The sequence below is a fragment of the Neophocaena asiaeorientalis genome, unplaced genomic scaffold, assembly GCF_003031525.2.
Source record: "Neophocaena asiaeorientalis asiaeorientalis breed wild unplaced genomic scaffold, Neophocaena_asiaeorientalis_V1.1 scaffold177, whole genome shotgun sequence".
In the NCBI taxonomy this organism is placed as follows: domain Eukaryota; kingdom Metazoa; phylum Chordata; class Mammalia; order Artiodactyla; family Phocoenidae; genus Neophocaena; species Neophocaena asiaeorientalis.
The window spans coordinates 8,074,997-8,089,724 of NW_020172779.1; the positions used below are offsets into that span (position 1 = coordinate 8,074,997).

Genomic DNA, 14,728 nt, shown 5'->3' on the forward strand with positions numbered 1-14,728 from the left:
TAAAAGGATCTTGAAGGAAGAAGTGATTATTGTACAGAACCAGAAAATTTGGGAACACATGAGCATCCCTAGGACCAGAAAGACAAATCCAGCCTGAACCAGAATTATTCACTTAGTTCCCCTAGTTAGGGGTTACCATCAGCTCTTCAGTGAGCAAGAGCTGGAGACTTATGTTGGTACCATTGCCTCTTCTGTGTAGTAGTTAGTTGTAGGTGTATATCAGTAATATATAGTTGAGTCTATAGTACTCATTCTGGAGGCTAGTGACAGTTTCTCTGAGCAAGTCCTTTTGCCACCTTCATAGGACACTGAGTAAAAGAAGCTGTCTAGTTATAACTGCAGTGAGGTGTTCAGGCTGAGTGCTGTAAATATTATAGACCAGCTTCTGATACTCAGTGTGGGCAAAAGGTGCTAAGTAGTCCCCCATACTGCATTATCTTTCAGCATGTGGCACACAGTAGATGCTCAATAAACATTTGCTACATGAACGAATATATATTTATGAGGTTCTCTCAGTGAGTTTCCATTAGCGCTGCTAGTTATAAAATCGATCAAATGATGTGTAGTTGTGTACATAAAACAGCTGCAGCCAGTCGATTAGGTTGAATTTGGTTGTGAGACAACTATTACCACCGTTTTTTGTCTTGGCAGAGAAATGACAGAAATGCGCTGTGGGAGGGCTTCTCTCTCAGCCTCTTCTTTTGCCCTTTGTCCCACTGTGCTCCCTCCCAATCCTGTTTGGACATTATTTGTGCCGTTTCTAAGAAGAGGATTCAGAAGTGTCCCAACTAATGAGAACATTTTGTCAGGGTATCTACTTCCCTGTGGGCCATGACTGAAGAAACAGAGGGAAGGAACGATACACCATACCCCTGTATTTCACCATGGTGAACTGCAGAGTAAATTTAGCCCCTTGTAATATAGCAAGGGTGCTATGGCTTGAATATTTGTATCCCCCCTACCCCACTCCCCGAATTCATATGGTGTAATCCTAACCCCCAGAGGTGGTGGTATTAGGAGGTGGTGTGTGTGTGTGTGTGTGTGTGTGTGTGTGTGATTAGATTAGGAGGGTGGGGCCCTCATGAATGGGGTTAGTGGTGCTAGAAAAGAGATCCCCTGAAGCTCCTTCTGCTCTGTGAGGACACAACGAGAAGTCTGCGACCTGTGATTTTACCCAACCATGCTGGCACCCTGATTGGACTTGCAGCCTCCAGAACTGTGAGCAATAAATTTCTGTTGCTTATAAGCTACCCAGTCTGTGGTATTTTGTTATAGCAGCCCAAATGGACTAAGACGAAGGGTTCCTAACCTGGAGTCCTAACACACATTGAGTGTGTATATGAGTATATTTTCCTGGAGAGAGGACACATAGCTTGTATTACCTATTTATTCATTTAACAATATTTATTATTATTTTTATCTATTGATGGCCTACTCTGTAACCTTAGGCTCCAGGTTAGATGCTGATAACTGAAACCAGAATAGCTTTTGCTCTCTTGTAGCTTATAGGCTGATGATGGAGACTGACATCAATCAAAGAATCACACACAGATGGCTGTACAATTGCAACTGTGAAAGTGCTGTCAAGGAATGGTACCAGTTCTATGAGAACATGTAATGGGGGAAATTAGCTGGTTAAAGGGGGTTGGGAGGCTTCTTGAGGAAGTGTTTTATCCTTTCAAACAAATAGCTCCTACTATGTGCCAAGCACTGTTCCTGCCCTGGTGATTGAGCAGTGAAGAAGACAAGCCCCTGCACTCATAGAGCTCACATTCTGGTGGAGAAGACAGACAATGGACACATACTGTGTGTGGAAGAATGGTTGCTGTTTACCAAATTGGAGAAGATGGTGGGTGGAGCGCTTCTGGGGAGGAAGGTCAGGAGTTTTATTTTGGACAATCTTAAATTTGAGATGCCAGTTCGATGTCTAAGAGGAGATGTCAGATAGGAGTTGGATAAAGGAGACTGGGATTCAGGGCAGATGTTCAGGCTGGGAGTATGAAATGGGGAGACCTCAGTTAAAAGACGGTATTTAAAGGCACAGGACTCAGAAGATCACTGAGAGAATGAGTGTAGACAGAGAAGAAGTAGGGGGACATAGCCCTGGGAGCTTTTACATTTAGAGGTCAGGAGATGAAGAGACACCAGAAGGAGGACAGAGGGAGGGGTTGGTCAGGGAGGGAAGAGAAGACAAGGAAAGCTCAGAGAAGAAAGTGATTCAGCAGGGACAGAGGGCTCTGACACATCAGATGTTGATGATCAGTTGAGTAAGCTGAGGACTGAGATGACCGTTGGCTTCGGCAATGTCTTCAGAGCAAGTTCAGAGGAGTGATGGGGATGAAAGCCTACTTGAAATGGTTCAGGAGGGAAAGGGAAGAAGGAGGCAGAGTGGTATGGTAAAAGGAACAGAGAAGTGGGGCAGTACTGGAGGGGGACATGGGTCAAGGGGGACAGCTCTGAACCTGGCCGTCACCCAGTTCTGCCTTTATAATGAACAAATTTACCATTTCTAGCCCTCCAGAGAGACTTCTAGGGACATCAAAGACCTGTCCTCTAGGCCTGTTGTTCTCATGCAGGGCAAACACTGCTCTGTTCTTGACTAGATCCATCCCTTGGTTCATGCAGCCTTCCTCAGCATTAACATGGAGGAAAGAAAGCTGGATACCCCCAGAGGTATAGTCATCTCTTGGTACCTGTGGGGGATTGTTTCCAGGATCCCCCACGGATACCACGCTCCATGGTTGCTCCCTCATGTAAAATGGCACAATACAGTCGGCCCTCAGTAACCATGGGTTCCACATCAGTGCACTCAACCAACCGTGGGTGGAAAGCTGCAGATTGAAATCCACAAATGCGGAACCTGTGGATAGCGGGCCGGCTGTATTTCATCAATGCAATTCCTATCAAATTACCAATGGCATTCTTCACAGAACTAAAACCAAAAAAAATCTTAAAATTTGTATGGAAACATAGAAGACCCTGAATAGCCAAAGCAATCTTGAGGAAAAAAAATGGAGCTGGAGGGATCAGGCTCCATTACTTCAGACTGTACTACAGAGCTACAGTAATCAAGACAATATGGTACTGGCACAAAAACAGAAATATAGATCAATGGAACAAGATAGAAAGCCCAGAGATAAACCCACGCACCTGTGGTCAACTAATCTATGACAAAGGAGGCAAGAATATACAATGGAGAAAAGACAGTCTCTTCAATAAGTGGTGCTGGGAAAACTGGACAGCTACATGTAAAAGAATGAAATTAGAACACTCCCTAACACCATAGACAAAAATAAACTCAAAATGGATTAAAGACCTAAATGTAAGGCCAGACACTATCAAACTCTTAGAGGAAAACAGGAAGAACCCTCTCTGACATAAATTACAGCGAGATCTTTTTTGACCCATCTTTTAGAGTAATGGAAATAAAAATAAGCAAATGGGACCTAATGAAACTTAAAAGCTTTTCCACAGCAAAGGAAACCATAAGATGAAAAGACAACCTTCAGAATGGGAGAAAATATTTGTGAACGAATCAACAGACAAAGGATTAATCTCCAAAATTTACAAGCAGCTCATGCAGCTCAGTATCAAAAAAACAACCCAATCCAAAAATGGGCAGAAGACCTAAATAGACATTTCTCCAAAGAAGATATACAGGTGGCCAACAAACGCATGAAAGGATGGTCAACATCACTAATCATTAGAGAAATGCAAATCAAAACTACAATGAGATATCACCTCACACTGGTCAGAATGGCCATCATCAAAAAATCTACAAACAGCAAATGCTGGAGAGGGTGTGGAGAAAAGGGAACCCTCTTGCACTGTTGGTGGGAATGTAAATTGATACAGCCACTATGGAGAACAGTATGGAGGTTCCTTAAAAAACTAAAAATAGAACTACCATATGACCCAGCAATCCCACTACTGGGCATATATCCAGAGAAAACCATAACGCAGTGGTTGAGAGTCCACCTGCCGATGCAGGGGACACGGGTTCGTGCCCCGGTCTGGGAAGATGCCACGTGCTGCAGAGCAGCTGGGCCCATGAGCCATGGCCGCTGAGCCTGCGTGTCTGGAGCCTGTGCTCCGCAATGGGAGAGGCCACAACAGTGAGAGGCCCGCGTACCAAAAAAAAAAAAAAGACACATCCACCCCAGTGTTCATTGCAGCACTATTTACGATAGCCATGTCATGGAAGCAACCTAGATGCCCATTGACAGGCGAATGGATAAAGAAGATGTGGTACATGTATACAATGGAATATTACTCAGCCATAAAAAATGGGTCATTTGTAGAGACACAGATGAACCTAGAGGCTGTCATACAGAGTGAAGTAAGTCAGAGAAAAACATACCGTCTATTAATGCATATATGTGGAATTTAGAAAAATGGTACAGGTGAACCTGTTTGCAAGGCAGAAATAGAGACACAGATGTAGAGAACAAATGCATGGACACCAAGGGCGGAAAAGGTAGCGGGATGAATTGGGAGATTGGGATTGACATATATACACTAGTATGAATAAAATAGATGACTAATGAGAACCTGCTGTATAGCACAGGGAACTCCACTTCGCTGTATGGTGGAAACTAACACAACATTGTAGAACAACTATACCCCAATTTAAAAAATAAATAAAAATAAGGAAAAAAAAAAGTGCACAGATGTGGAACCGGTGGAGCGTGGGCCGGCTGTGTTTCATCCGGGTCGTGGAGAAGCTTTGCCACCACCACTTATAGGTTCCCTGCTTTTTTCCTTGTCCCCTTCCCACCTTTCAGTGTTTTTTGCACAAAGCAGCCAGAGTGATCTTTTAAAAAATATAAACCAGATCATCTCACTTCCCTTCTTTAAAACCACCAGCATCACCACTTCACACTGGCTTCAACATGTACTTAAGGTAAAATCCACTGTTCTTACTCTGGCCCACAAGGCCCTGCGGGGTCTGATTGGCTGCCTCTGTGATTCCAGCTCCACCACTCCCAGCCATTCCCTGTCCTGCCTCACCTGTGACGTTTCTGTCTCCGAGCAGGATGAACTCATTCCTTCCTTAGGGACCTCACATTCCATTTGCTCTGATTTGACCCTTTCGCCCCGTATTTTCTCTTGGCTGTTAGCTCCCTGACAGGTCAACTAATCCTTCCCTGGTCATGTGTCGGAAGCTGCCTGCCCCAGTCAGCGTCAGGCTACTTCACCACTTTTTTCCTTCATAGCAATTATCACTATCTGAAATGATTTTGTGTATTTATTTGTGTAAAGTCTGTTTTCTATTTCTTTTCACTAGCCTGTGAGCTCTCTCTGCCTTGCCTAGTACAGTGTCTGCCACAGTGTAGGCACTCAACAAACGTGCCTCAAATATTTAATGAAGGAACAATTCCTGTTACTGCAGGGGTCTGGAAGGTCAGGTCTCCTCCCATCCCCCACAGGATCTCTGGGTAATGCTGGTAAAGTGCTGCTAAATTCTTGATCTTTGCATTTTTCCCTTTGACTGGATTCTGTTCTTTTTTCAGATTATACTGTCCTTTTGCAAACAGTACTGTTTAGAAAAGGTATATAATTCTTGTTTAGGTTGTACTGTCCTTTTTCTTTAGCAGTCTTGCAAGCCTCCACTCCAAGCCTTACTATTCTTTTCACCGTTTGGTCTAGAAAGCACATTACAGATGACTTCCAGAGATAGCAGAGATTATCACGAGTTGATTGAATCATTGTCACTGTCACACTCTTGGTGGGTTCCTCACTCTGGTCACCTGTTGCAAACATATTGAAAGCACCTTGTCCTGTGTGTCTGGTCGTGACAGTTGGGGTATCACATTACTTTTTCCTTCCTTCTAAGCTGACCACATAGCCTGGCATCAGAGAAGTAACTATTTCTTTCACCCTCTCAGTCCAAGGAGAGCATGGCTTTCACCATGAGCTACGGCAGGTGTCTGTTAGAGCCAGGCTTTTAATAACATCCATTTGTTATCAAGGGAGCAGTCGTAGCAGAATTTCACTTAGAGTCAGTAGACAATCTTCCCTGTGGTTTCCATGGGGATCTGGTATTTTAGAGGCATTTCTGGGAAGAACATTGAAAAGAAATTGAGGGGCAAAATGTTAATAACGTCACTGTTCTGGCACACACCGTTTCTAGAACCATGGGCAATGGATGAGTCACTTCCCACCCAAGGCCCACAGGGTGCAGAGCTGTGTGTGACCTCCTCAGGGCCAGGTGTGGAGGAGACCTAGTGCCTGCACTCAGAATACAGGAAAAATCAGATTTGAGTCCTTAGTCCCCATTGTAGCTGTGCTTTTGTTAGTCACTTGCTGTGTGACCTTGAGAAAGTCACTTAACCTCTCTGGGCCTTCATTGCTTCACTTAAGAAAGAGTTATTTTTTTTAAAAAAAAAAAAAGAAAGTTATTTTGAGGCTCAGGTGAGATTGTGTGTGTGTGTCTGAGAGAGAGAGAGGGAATTTTTCATAACTCTGAAAGGTAACGTGTTTTGAATAGCTAACACTTACTGTGTGCCTAGTAGGTGCTAGATAGCCCTTCTAAGTCCTGTATGTGTATTAATCCATTTAATCCTTAAAACAACAATGTAAGGTAGATAACTGTTACTCTCCCCATGTTGCAGATAGGGAAACCAAAGCACAGTGAGTTAAAGCAACTTACCCAAAGCCACATAGCTAGTGAGTGGCAGAGGCAAGGTTTGAATCCAGATAATCCCACGTTAGGACCAGGCTGCCATCATCTTTACCCAGTTCCCAGTTCACCTCCACATTCTGTAAGCAAATTCCAGTTGCTAGAGAGGTGTTCTCTATCGTGGGGCAGGAATGGGGCATCCAGTTTCCCCGTGGCCTGGGCAAAGTGTCTTTCAAAGCTATCTACCTGAATTAACCAATTTTGTAGTTACTGCAAACAATGTTTATCAATTAATTTCAAACTTTTTTAGCTTAAGATTTGTTGGAGAGGTTGTTAAAAAAAAAAAAAAGGCAGATGCTCAGAACCCTCCCTGAGGGATGCTGATTCAGTAAGCATACCAGTCAGGCTTCAGTTGCAGGTAACAGAAGTCACTCTTGCTGCTTGAAGCCGAAAAGGATTTGATTCAAAGTCACAGAGAAGGGAAGCAAACATTTGGAGAGCAGGGTCATTGGGTGTAGCAGCCAGAGATGCTTCACTACTCTCCCTTGGTGCCTGGACCCATGAATTCTGGCAGCACCGTCATGGCTTACTACATTCTTTAGGACAGGACCTCAATATCACCAGGTGGTGTCTCCCAGCTGGTACTGTGCCTCAGCCTTCAATAGGTTATTTATTCTACCATCCAGAAGATCAGCTACTTCTGGGTTATGGGGAGCATTGTAAAACCAGAGAATCCTGGGGCGCCACTTCATTGACTTACTTCTTTTGCTGTAAGTGGATTCGTGATTAGAAGTAATGTTGGCTTTGAGTAAGTCACTTTAACTCACTGTACTTATTTACATGAATCTCCAATGCCAAATTCCATTTCATAGTTTCCTATAATCTGACAGTGGTTGTATTTCCAGATAAATACTTTAGTTAATAGTCATCCTGCTTGTTCCTGATGCTATTGAATGTCAAGAGAACTTACATATAACAGGGATTTTTATTTCAAAACTTGGAATGCAAGATGTAGTTCTTAAATATCTTAGGCATTAGGCATTTTTTTTTTAATTTAAAAAAAAATTTTTGTTTTTGACTGTCTTGGGTCTTTGTTGCTGCCCGCGGGCCTTCTCTAGTTGCATCGAGCGGGGGCTACTCTTCATTGAGGTGCGCAGGCTTCTCTTTGCTATGGCTTCTCTTGTGGAGCACAGGCTCCAGGTGTGAGGGCTTCAGTAGTTGTGGGTGGTGGGCTTTAGAGCACAGGCTCAGTAGTTCTGGCGCCCGGGCTGAGTTGCTCCGCGGCATGTGGGATCTTCCCAGACCAGGGTTCAAACCCATGTCCCCTGCATCGGCAGGCAGATTCTTAACTACTGCGCCACCAGGGAAGCCCCGCATTAGGCATTTTTAAGTAAACAAAATTACAAAGAAGTGTTGCTGAACTTGATTACATAATTACCTCATTACGGGAAATAGTTATTTTGGTCAGTTCTGAAAAATATCAATCCTTACAGGAATTAAACCAGAGTAAAGTATATACTTGGACCCTTTACTGAGTATTGAAGGAGAAGCCAGGACTTGTTTTATATGATTACCTCAGGGTGAAACAGAAAAGATATTTAGTGCATCCTTTAAAAAACAATGTCACTTTAAAGTGACCCTTTCGCTTTCCCATCCTCTTAGCTCTGTCAATTAAATGATGTTGCCACTTATTAAACTTCTAGGCATCTTGGAAATTTTCAAAAATAAAAAAATCAATTTGTTTCAAACTCTGTGGAAGGCAATCCAGATTATTTATTTGTAGAAAATGACCTATGCGCATACCTTTGGCTTAGTAATTCCCCTTCTAGGAACTTACCTTACAGATATACTGCACATATGTAAGATGATGGATAAACAAGGTTACTCAGTGTAACAACAAAACATTGGAAACCACCTACCGGCTCACCCGCTGGGGACTGATGAAATGAGTTATAATATAGCTATGGAAGAAAACACTATGAAGCTATGAAAACAAATGAGGAAGGTTATGTTGCTTACGCTGAGTAGTGGTGTTTTTATTCTTTATCTTAAGCTTATGTTATATTCTTTTGCATGTATTAGATATTTAGTAAAATTAAATTTAAAAAGCAAGTGAAAAAGTGCATTAAAAGAGAAAAAAATACGTATTTGTGCAGAATATCTGAAAGAATATCCAACATCCAAAACAAACTGGTAATGTTAGTGGCCTCTGGACAGGAGAACTGGGTGGCTGGTGTCAGAGGAGGGAGGGAAACTTCATCGTATATCCCTTTGTGTTTTTAAGAGTCGTGAGCCCCGTGAATATATTACTCATTAAAAATAAAAAATGTATAAACCACACCTTCCCTCACTCAAACGTTTACCCACATGACTTTTTTTTTTTTTAATAAACAAACACAGCTTTTAACAGGTACAGCCTCAGACGTTGTCTGTAGTGAAAGCTGCCTTGACCAGCAGCACAAAAAACCGGGATGTGTGGCGCACACTTACAGAGATTGCCGGCAGTGTTCACGTGACGAGAGACTGAGGAACGAGGAAGAATTCCCCAAATTGTTTTTCTATTATACTGCTCTTAGCCTTTTGTCCAGCTGTTCTAACCTTTGATTTGACTGCTGTGAATAAAGGTGAGACCTTTAAATGACTGGCTGACGAGCTGTTTGTGCACTGGTGAAGGGTGTTTCGGTGCCTTATATGGCTTTGAGCTGCAGTTTGGGTGCAGGAAGGCTCAGGAAGCATGAGCTCATGCAGAGAGAAAACCTTCTTAGTAGATGTCTCTAGATTTCTCTTAAGAATCTTAAAATTACCCCTTGCGGGAACCCATAGTGATAGCCAACATTTATTGGGCACTCATTTTGTAGCAGGCACTGGTCAAAGCTACTGATTGTGTATAAAATGATTAATCCTTGGACTTCTCTGGTGGCGCAGTGGTTAAGAATCCGCCTGCCAATGCAGGGGACACGGGTTCGAGCCCTGGTCTGGGAAGATCCCACATGCTGCGGAGCAACTAGGCCCGTGCGCCAGAACTACTGAGCCTGTGCTCTAGAGCCCGCGAGCCACAACTACTGAAGCCCGTGCACCTAGAGCCTGTGCTCCGCAACAAGAGAAGCCACCGCGATGAGAAGCCTGCGCGCCACAACAGTAACCCCTGCTCCCTGCAACTAGAGAAAGCCCGCGTGCAGCAACAAAGACCCAATGCAGCCAAAATTAAATAAATAAATAAATTTATTTAAAAAAAAAGAAAAGATTCATCCTTACAACAGCCTTATGAAGTAGAGATTATTATTATCTCTGTTTCCCAGATGAGGAAACACGTGTGGACAATGATTCCAAAGGAGCACAGTTACTACTCAAACGAACTCCAGAATTACTAGCCCCTAAGATGACAGTCCAGTCACATTGGAATAAATCCAAAGGCGAAATTGGGGCACTGCTTCTCAAGCTGGTCTCGGGGCTGAGATGCTGGGTGGATTATAAAAGTGAGAGCCTAGGGAAGTAATGGGGTGGCCTGTCTTTGGAATGTGGGGTGTCTTTACTGCATGAGAGCCTCAAACCTCAAGATGAGATTCAGGGCTTAATCTTGTAGGAAAAAAAGGGGCCAGGGGGGCAAGCTCTTAAACAGGGGAGAGATGTAGGGAAACTAGCATCTTGTAGGGTGTCCTTGAGCTGTGATTGTCAGGTGGGGGCTGGCAGAGGGGAGACCAGAGGGAAGAGGCCTCCGCATGCAAACAGATGGGGGTCAGGACTATGGAGACCGTCACGGAAATGGGAGGAAGGATGGGTCTGGGAGATTTTGTTTTGAGGATTTGGTTGGGCTCACACCAGTTGAAGGTTGATGAGGAAACAAGGAGATAAGAGCATGCTTAAGATGCTCTATCATGCAGGGGTGCATAGAGGAGATGCTTCATCACACTTTTACGTTCGGGTGCGTTTAATGCATCCGCCACATACTCTGCTCAGGGCTTCCCGAGTCTCGCATTTGTCCGCCAAAACAGTTCTTCTAGAAGGTGTAGCAGATGTTGTCAATTCCTCCCTCCCCTATAGCGCCCATCTCCCCTTACTCTTCCTCACCTGAGTGAAGCCCTTGTGCATCCGTGAAGGGCTTTCCCTGGTCCTAATGCACTTGGCCCTGGCTCAGGCAGGCTGGAAGCAGGGAGGACTTAACACGCCCAGAGCAGCCTTCAGCTGCTGATGTGCTGGAGCTGGTGGGTAAATGCTTCTGCTTTTTTTCTCCTCAAAGGGTAGAGCTCTGAGTGGGGTGCTGCACCCTCTCCCAGGCGTCCCCAGCAGGGTCGAGCCCCCCCCTAGCCACTCAACACCTGCTCAGCAACCTGCTTTCTTGCCTCTCCTGACTCACTTCCCCACTCCTTGCTGTGCTTCTCGGGATCCCCCGTCTCAAGGTCTGCTTTCCCAGCCTAAGGCAGTTGACAGATGATACTAGCTAGGCCCAGAGAGGTTATTTCACTTCTTCAAGCTTACAAATCCAGTGTGTAGGAAATCAAGGATTTTAATTCAGCTCTTCTAAACCCAGTGGGCTCCTGAGGTTATTTTCTGCTAACCATGTTTTTTATCTGCTGTAACAACTCCCTGAGTCTTTTTACATGTCTGGCTTTCCTACTAGAGTCTGGCCAGTTAGACTCCAGTATAAACTAATAAATGGCAGAAACTATGGTCCCGATCATTTTGTAACCAAGATCAACAAGAACAGTGACTTGCACAGACAGATGCTTAGTGAGGATTTGTTGAAAGGAAGAGACAGAGCGAGAGGAAGGCAGAGGCAAAGGCAGGCGGGTGCACGACATTGGAGCTAGGACGAGAGTCTCCAGGCATCCTGGCCTGGGCCCTGAGGGCGACTTGCCTCGAAGGAGACCACGGTGAGAGGGTCAAAAGCAGAAGACCCAGAGGAGGCACAGCGGCGAGCAGAAAAATTGGTGGAGAACTAAAAAAATACTTTTTCTGGAAATCACTTATGAGGAAAGATAAACCTAACGAAAATAGTCCTTTTCAGCGCCTGTAAGGGGAGTTTTTTTTAAAATTTATTTTTTGTTTTTAATATGAGATGAGTAATCTTAGCTTTGTAGGAAAAACATAAGATGGGTTCTCACCCAAGAGTAAGCTCTACAAATCAGATACTCCAGGGCAGTATTTTTCAAACTGTGCTTTACAAGGCAGTAGGACTTCTAAGGATCTCTCAAGAAGAGGTTAGTAGATCATAAAAATTGATTAATACTTACTGAACTTTAATTAGACCATGGGCCAAGCACTAGGCTATGTCTTGGACTGCATTATGGCATTTAATCCTCCCAGTTACCCTTTGGTAGGTACTGCTATCATCCCTGCCTCACAGATGAGGAAGCTGATGCTCAAAGCGGTCACCCAGCTAGTAAGGGAACCAGGTGGGATTTAGCCCCCGGGTTATTTGACTCTGGAGCCCATGACCTTCACAGGCAAGGCTGTAGGTACCCTCCTCCCCACCCCTTGGCCAACCACACTCTCCCTCCACCAGAACTGAAGCTCAGGTTTTGACACGTGGACAGCAAGCTGGGGAATGGGAACTACACTGTTGGTCAGGGGTTTGGAGAGAGTGCATTAAAATGTGCCACACTTTGCCTTCTCTAGAAGTCTTGGAGCTTTGCTTTCCCACTGTGCAGGGGAGTGTTTTTTGTTTTTTTTTTTTTTTTTTTTTTTGACAGGGAAGCCCCAGGGGAGTTTTTAAAATGCATTTTGATGAATGCATTCTGCTCTCTTGGTACACAAGGGGGAGCATTGAGCACAGGAATGGGAATAACATTGCTACAGGGAGTGAGTTCTTGCTCTTTACCAGAAAGAGTTTCTCTCTCTTTCTCTCTCAATAGGACTTCCTAAGAACAAAACCAGTTTTCTGCCTAATCACAATACTATTATCATCATGTCCAAGAAGTTAATATTGATGAAACCGTATTATCTAATACATTGTCTATATTCAGATTTCCCCGAATATTGCCAAGATGTCCTTTATTGCTTTTTCTTTTATTTTGATCCAGAATCAATTTTGTATTTTCTTAATATTAGATCATGGTCATTTTTCTGAAATATTTTGGTACAAAATGTTCATAATTTTCACTGGCTATTTACTATCCCATGAAGCTGATTTGTCATGATTTATTAATAAATTTCTCTTTGGTTATTCCTGTTATAAGCATAACATGGTGTTAAGCGGGGCTTTTCCTTTCTCAGTTGTGACTCAGGCACCAATTCAATAGAGATCAGATTGCAAAGTGAGGGTGAGACTAATAATCATATATGGCATTCAGCAAGTGTCACAGGTCAGGTTCCTCGGAAAAGCCTCCTGATGGAGATTTTTGTACAGGAGGTTTATTGAAGAGTGTTTGGGGATCAACACCTATGGAGGAATAAAGGAAGTAGCGCTGGAAGAAGGAATAGTTGAACTTTGATGCAGTAACTACAAAGGCCTCAGCTGGCCCTCTGCTAGCTCTGGAGCCGAGATGGTCTTGCAGAATTGTTCCCTATTGGGGCAAGGAGATTGGGTCTTTTTACCTCTACACAGACCAGTCATTGGATGCAGATTGCCCCTGGGAAGTGGCCATGACCTTGGGTAAGATAGCTAGCTTAGACCAATTTTCAAAAAGACTCAGGGTGGCAGTGAGGGCCTCAGTCCTGTGGGGAGATCTGGGCAGAGACCACAGCATCCACTACACCAGGGGAATTCTCATGGACCTGTCGTCTAAGTCCTGGATCCCTGCAGCCAGACTGAATACACTAGTGGGCGTGTGGAAATGGGCGGAGGGTGGAGAGATGCTATTGGAGAGAGCATTGCATGTTGGGACTCCTCCCTCCCTCCCCAGGGGAAAGGCCTGGACGCTACCTCCTTACCTGAAAGTGTGTGATGGGGGCTTCCTCAGGACCACATATTGAGCTTGAGATTTTTTTTTCTACTGTTGGGGGAAAAGAGAAGTGGCTAGACTGGCCTGTGGCAGCAGGACACAGAGGGTGGTGTTTGGTTTTGCCCTCCCAGGGTTTGTTGGGGCAAAGGATGAGAGAGTGTTTCCTAGGACTCAAATGTGAGTCACTTGGGAGAGAGAGTACTAGGCTAGAGCTATTTTTAAAAATATATTTTAAAAAAGTCCTCTAAGACTCACAAGAAGTTGCAAAAATAAAACAGAGAGTTCCCGTGTGCCCTTCACCCAGCTTTCCCCAATGATAACATCTTATATAACCATAGTGCATTTTCAAAACTAGGGAATTGACATTGACATTGGTACAGTGTCTTGGTTTTTATCATTTTTTACATTCATGTGTGTATGTATTACTATGAAATTTTATCACATGTATAGATTTGTAGATTTATGTAATTACCACCATAGTCAGGATACATAGTTGCCCTATAACTAGGAAGAAACTCCCTCACACTCCATCTTTGCAGTTAGACCCTCCAGTGGACCCTATTCCCTGGCAATGACTAATCTCTTCTCCATCACTATAATTTTATCATTTTCAAGAGTGTTACATAGTAGAATCATGCAGCGTGTAACCTTTTGAGATTGGCTTTTTTCACTCAGCAGAAATAACAGCCTTGAGTTCCAGCCATGCTGTTGCACATATCAATAGTTCATTCTTTTTTATAGCTTAGTAGTATTTAATCGTATACCTATATACAGTTTATCCAGTCCCAGTGGGAGTCATTTTAAGTCCTGCCCAGCATACTTTCTGGGAGGGTGAGAGGAAATCAAATGATGAAGTCTGAATGGAGAGGATTGCCAGGGAGCCTGGGGCAGAGGGGGTGGTGGCAGCTGAGAGGGAATGCTTCTCCTTTGTCCTGAGAATTAAAACTGGAGCGGTCCCCAGAGATGCGGATCTCCAGAGATCCCATGAAAAGTGCACAAGCAAAAGGCAGTTTTTTATAGCTTCGAAGCCCAGAGAGCACGAAGTTGGCTTACGATGGTGCCAGTCAGAAGCCAATTAAAGTATTTCCAGGCATAACCATTTCCCTCTACACCATTGGTACTTTGACATGGGATCCAGAACAGCAGCTAGTGAGTGGGGGAGGGAATGTGAAAGAGTCATGGAAGAGAGCAGAAATTGCATATGAGACCCCCTTCCCCCCTTCCC

The 14,728-nt window shown here is 44.0% G+C and overlaps 1 protein-coding gene across 3 annotated transcripts in view; it reads left to right on the forward strand.

Moving 5' to 3' along the window:
- The window catches only part of NTAQ1 (N-terminal glutamine amidase 1), a 64,102-nt gene that overhangs the window by 18,898 nt on the left and 30,476 nt on the right, over positions 1-14,728 (forward strand). The window contains exon 6 of one of the 3 annotated variants that reach the window (XM_024741042.1): positions 9,023-9,205. The exons of 1 other annotated variant lie outside the window; for it this stretch is intronic. In XM_024741042.1, the coding sequence (XP_024596810.1) occupies positions 9,023-9,057 (35 nt within the window). In that variant the 3' untranslated portion in view covers positions 9,058-9,205. Of the gene's footprint in view, positions 1-651; positions 1,212-9,022; positions 9,206-14,728 lie in introns of those variants that run through there. One more of the 3 variants, XM_024741043.1, reaches the window with a different exon arrangement.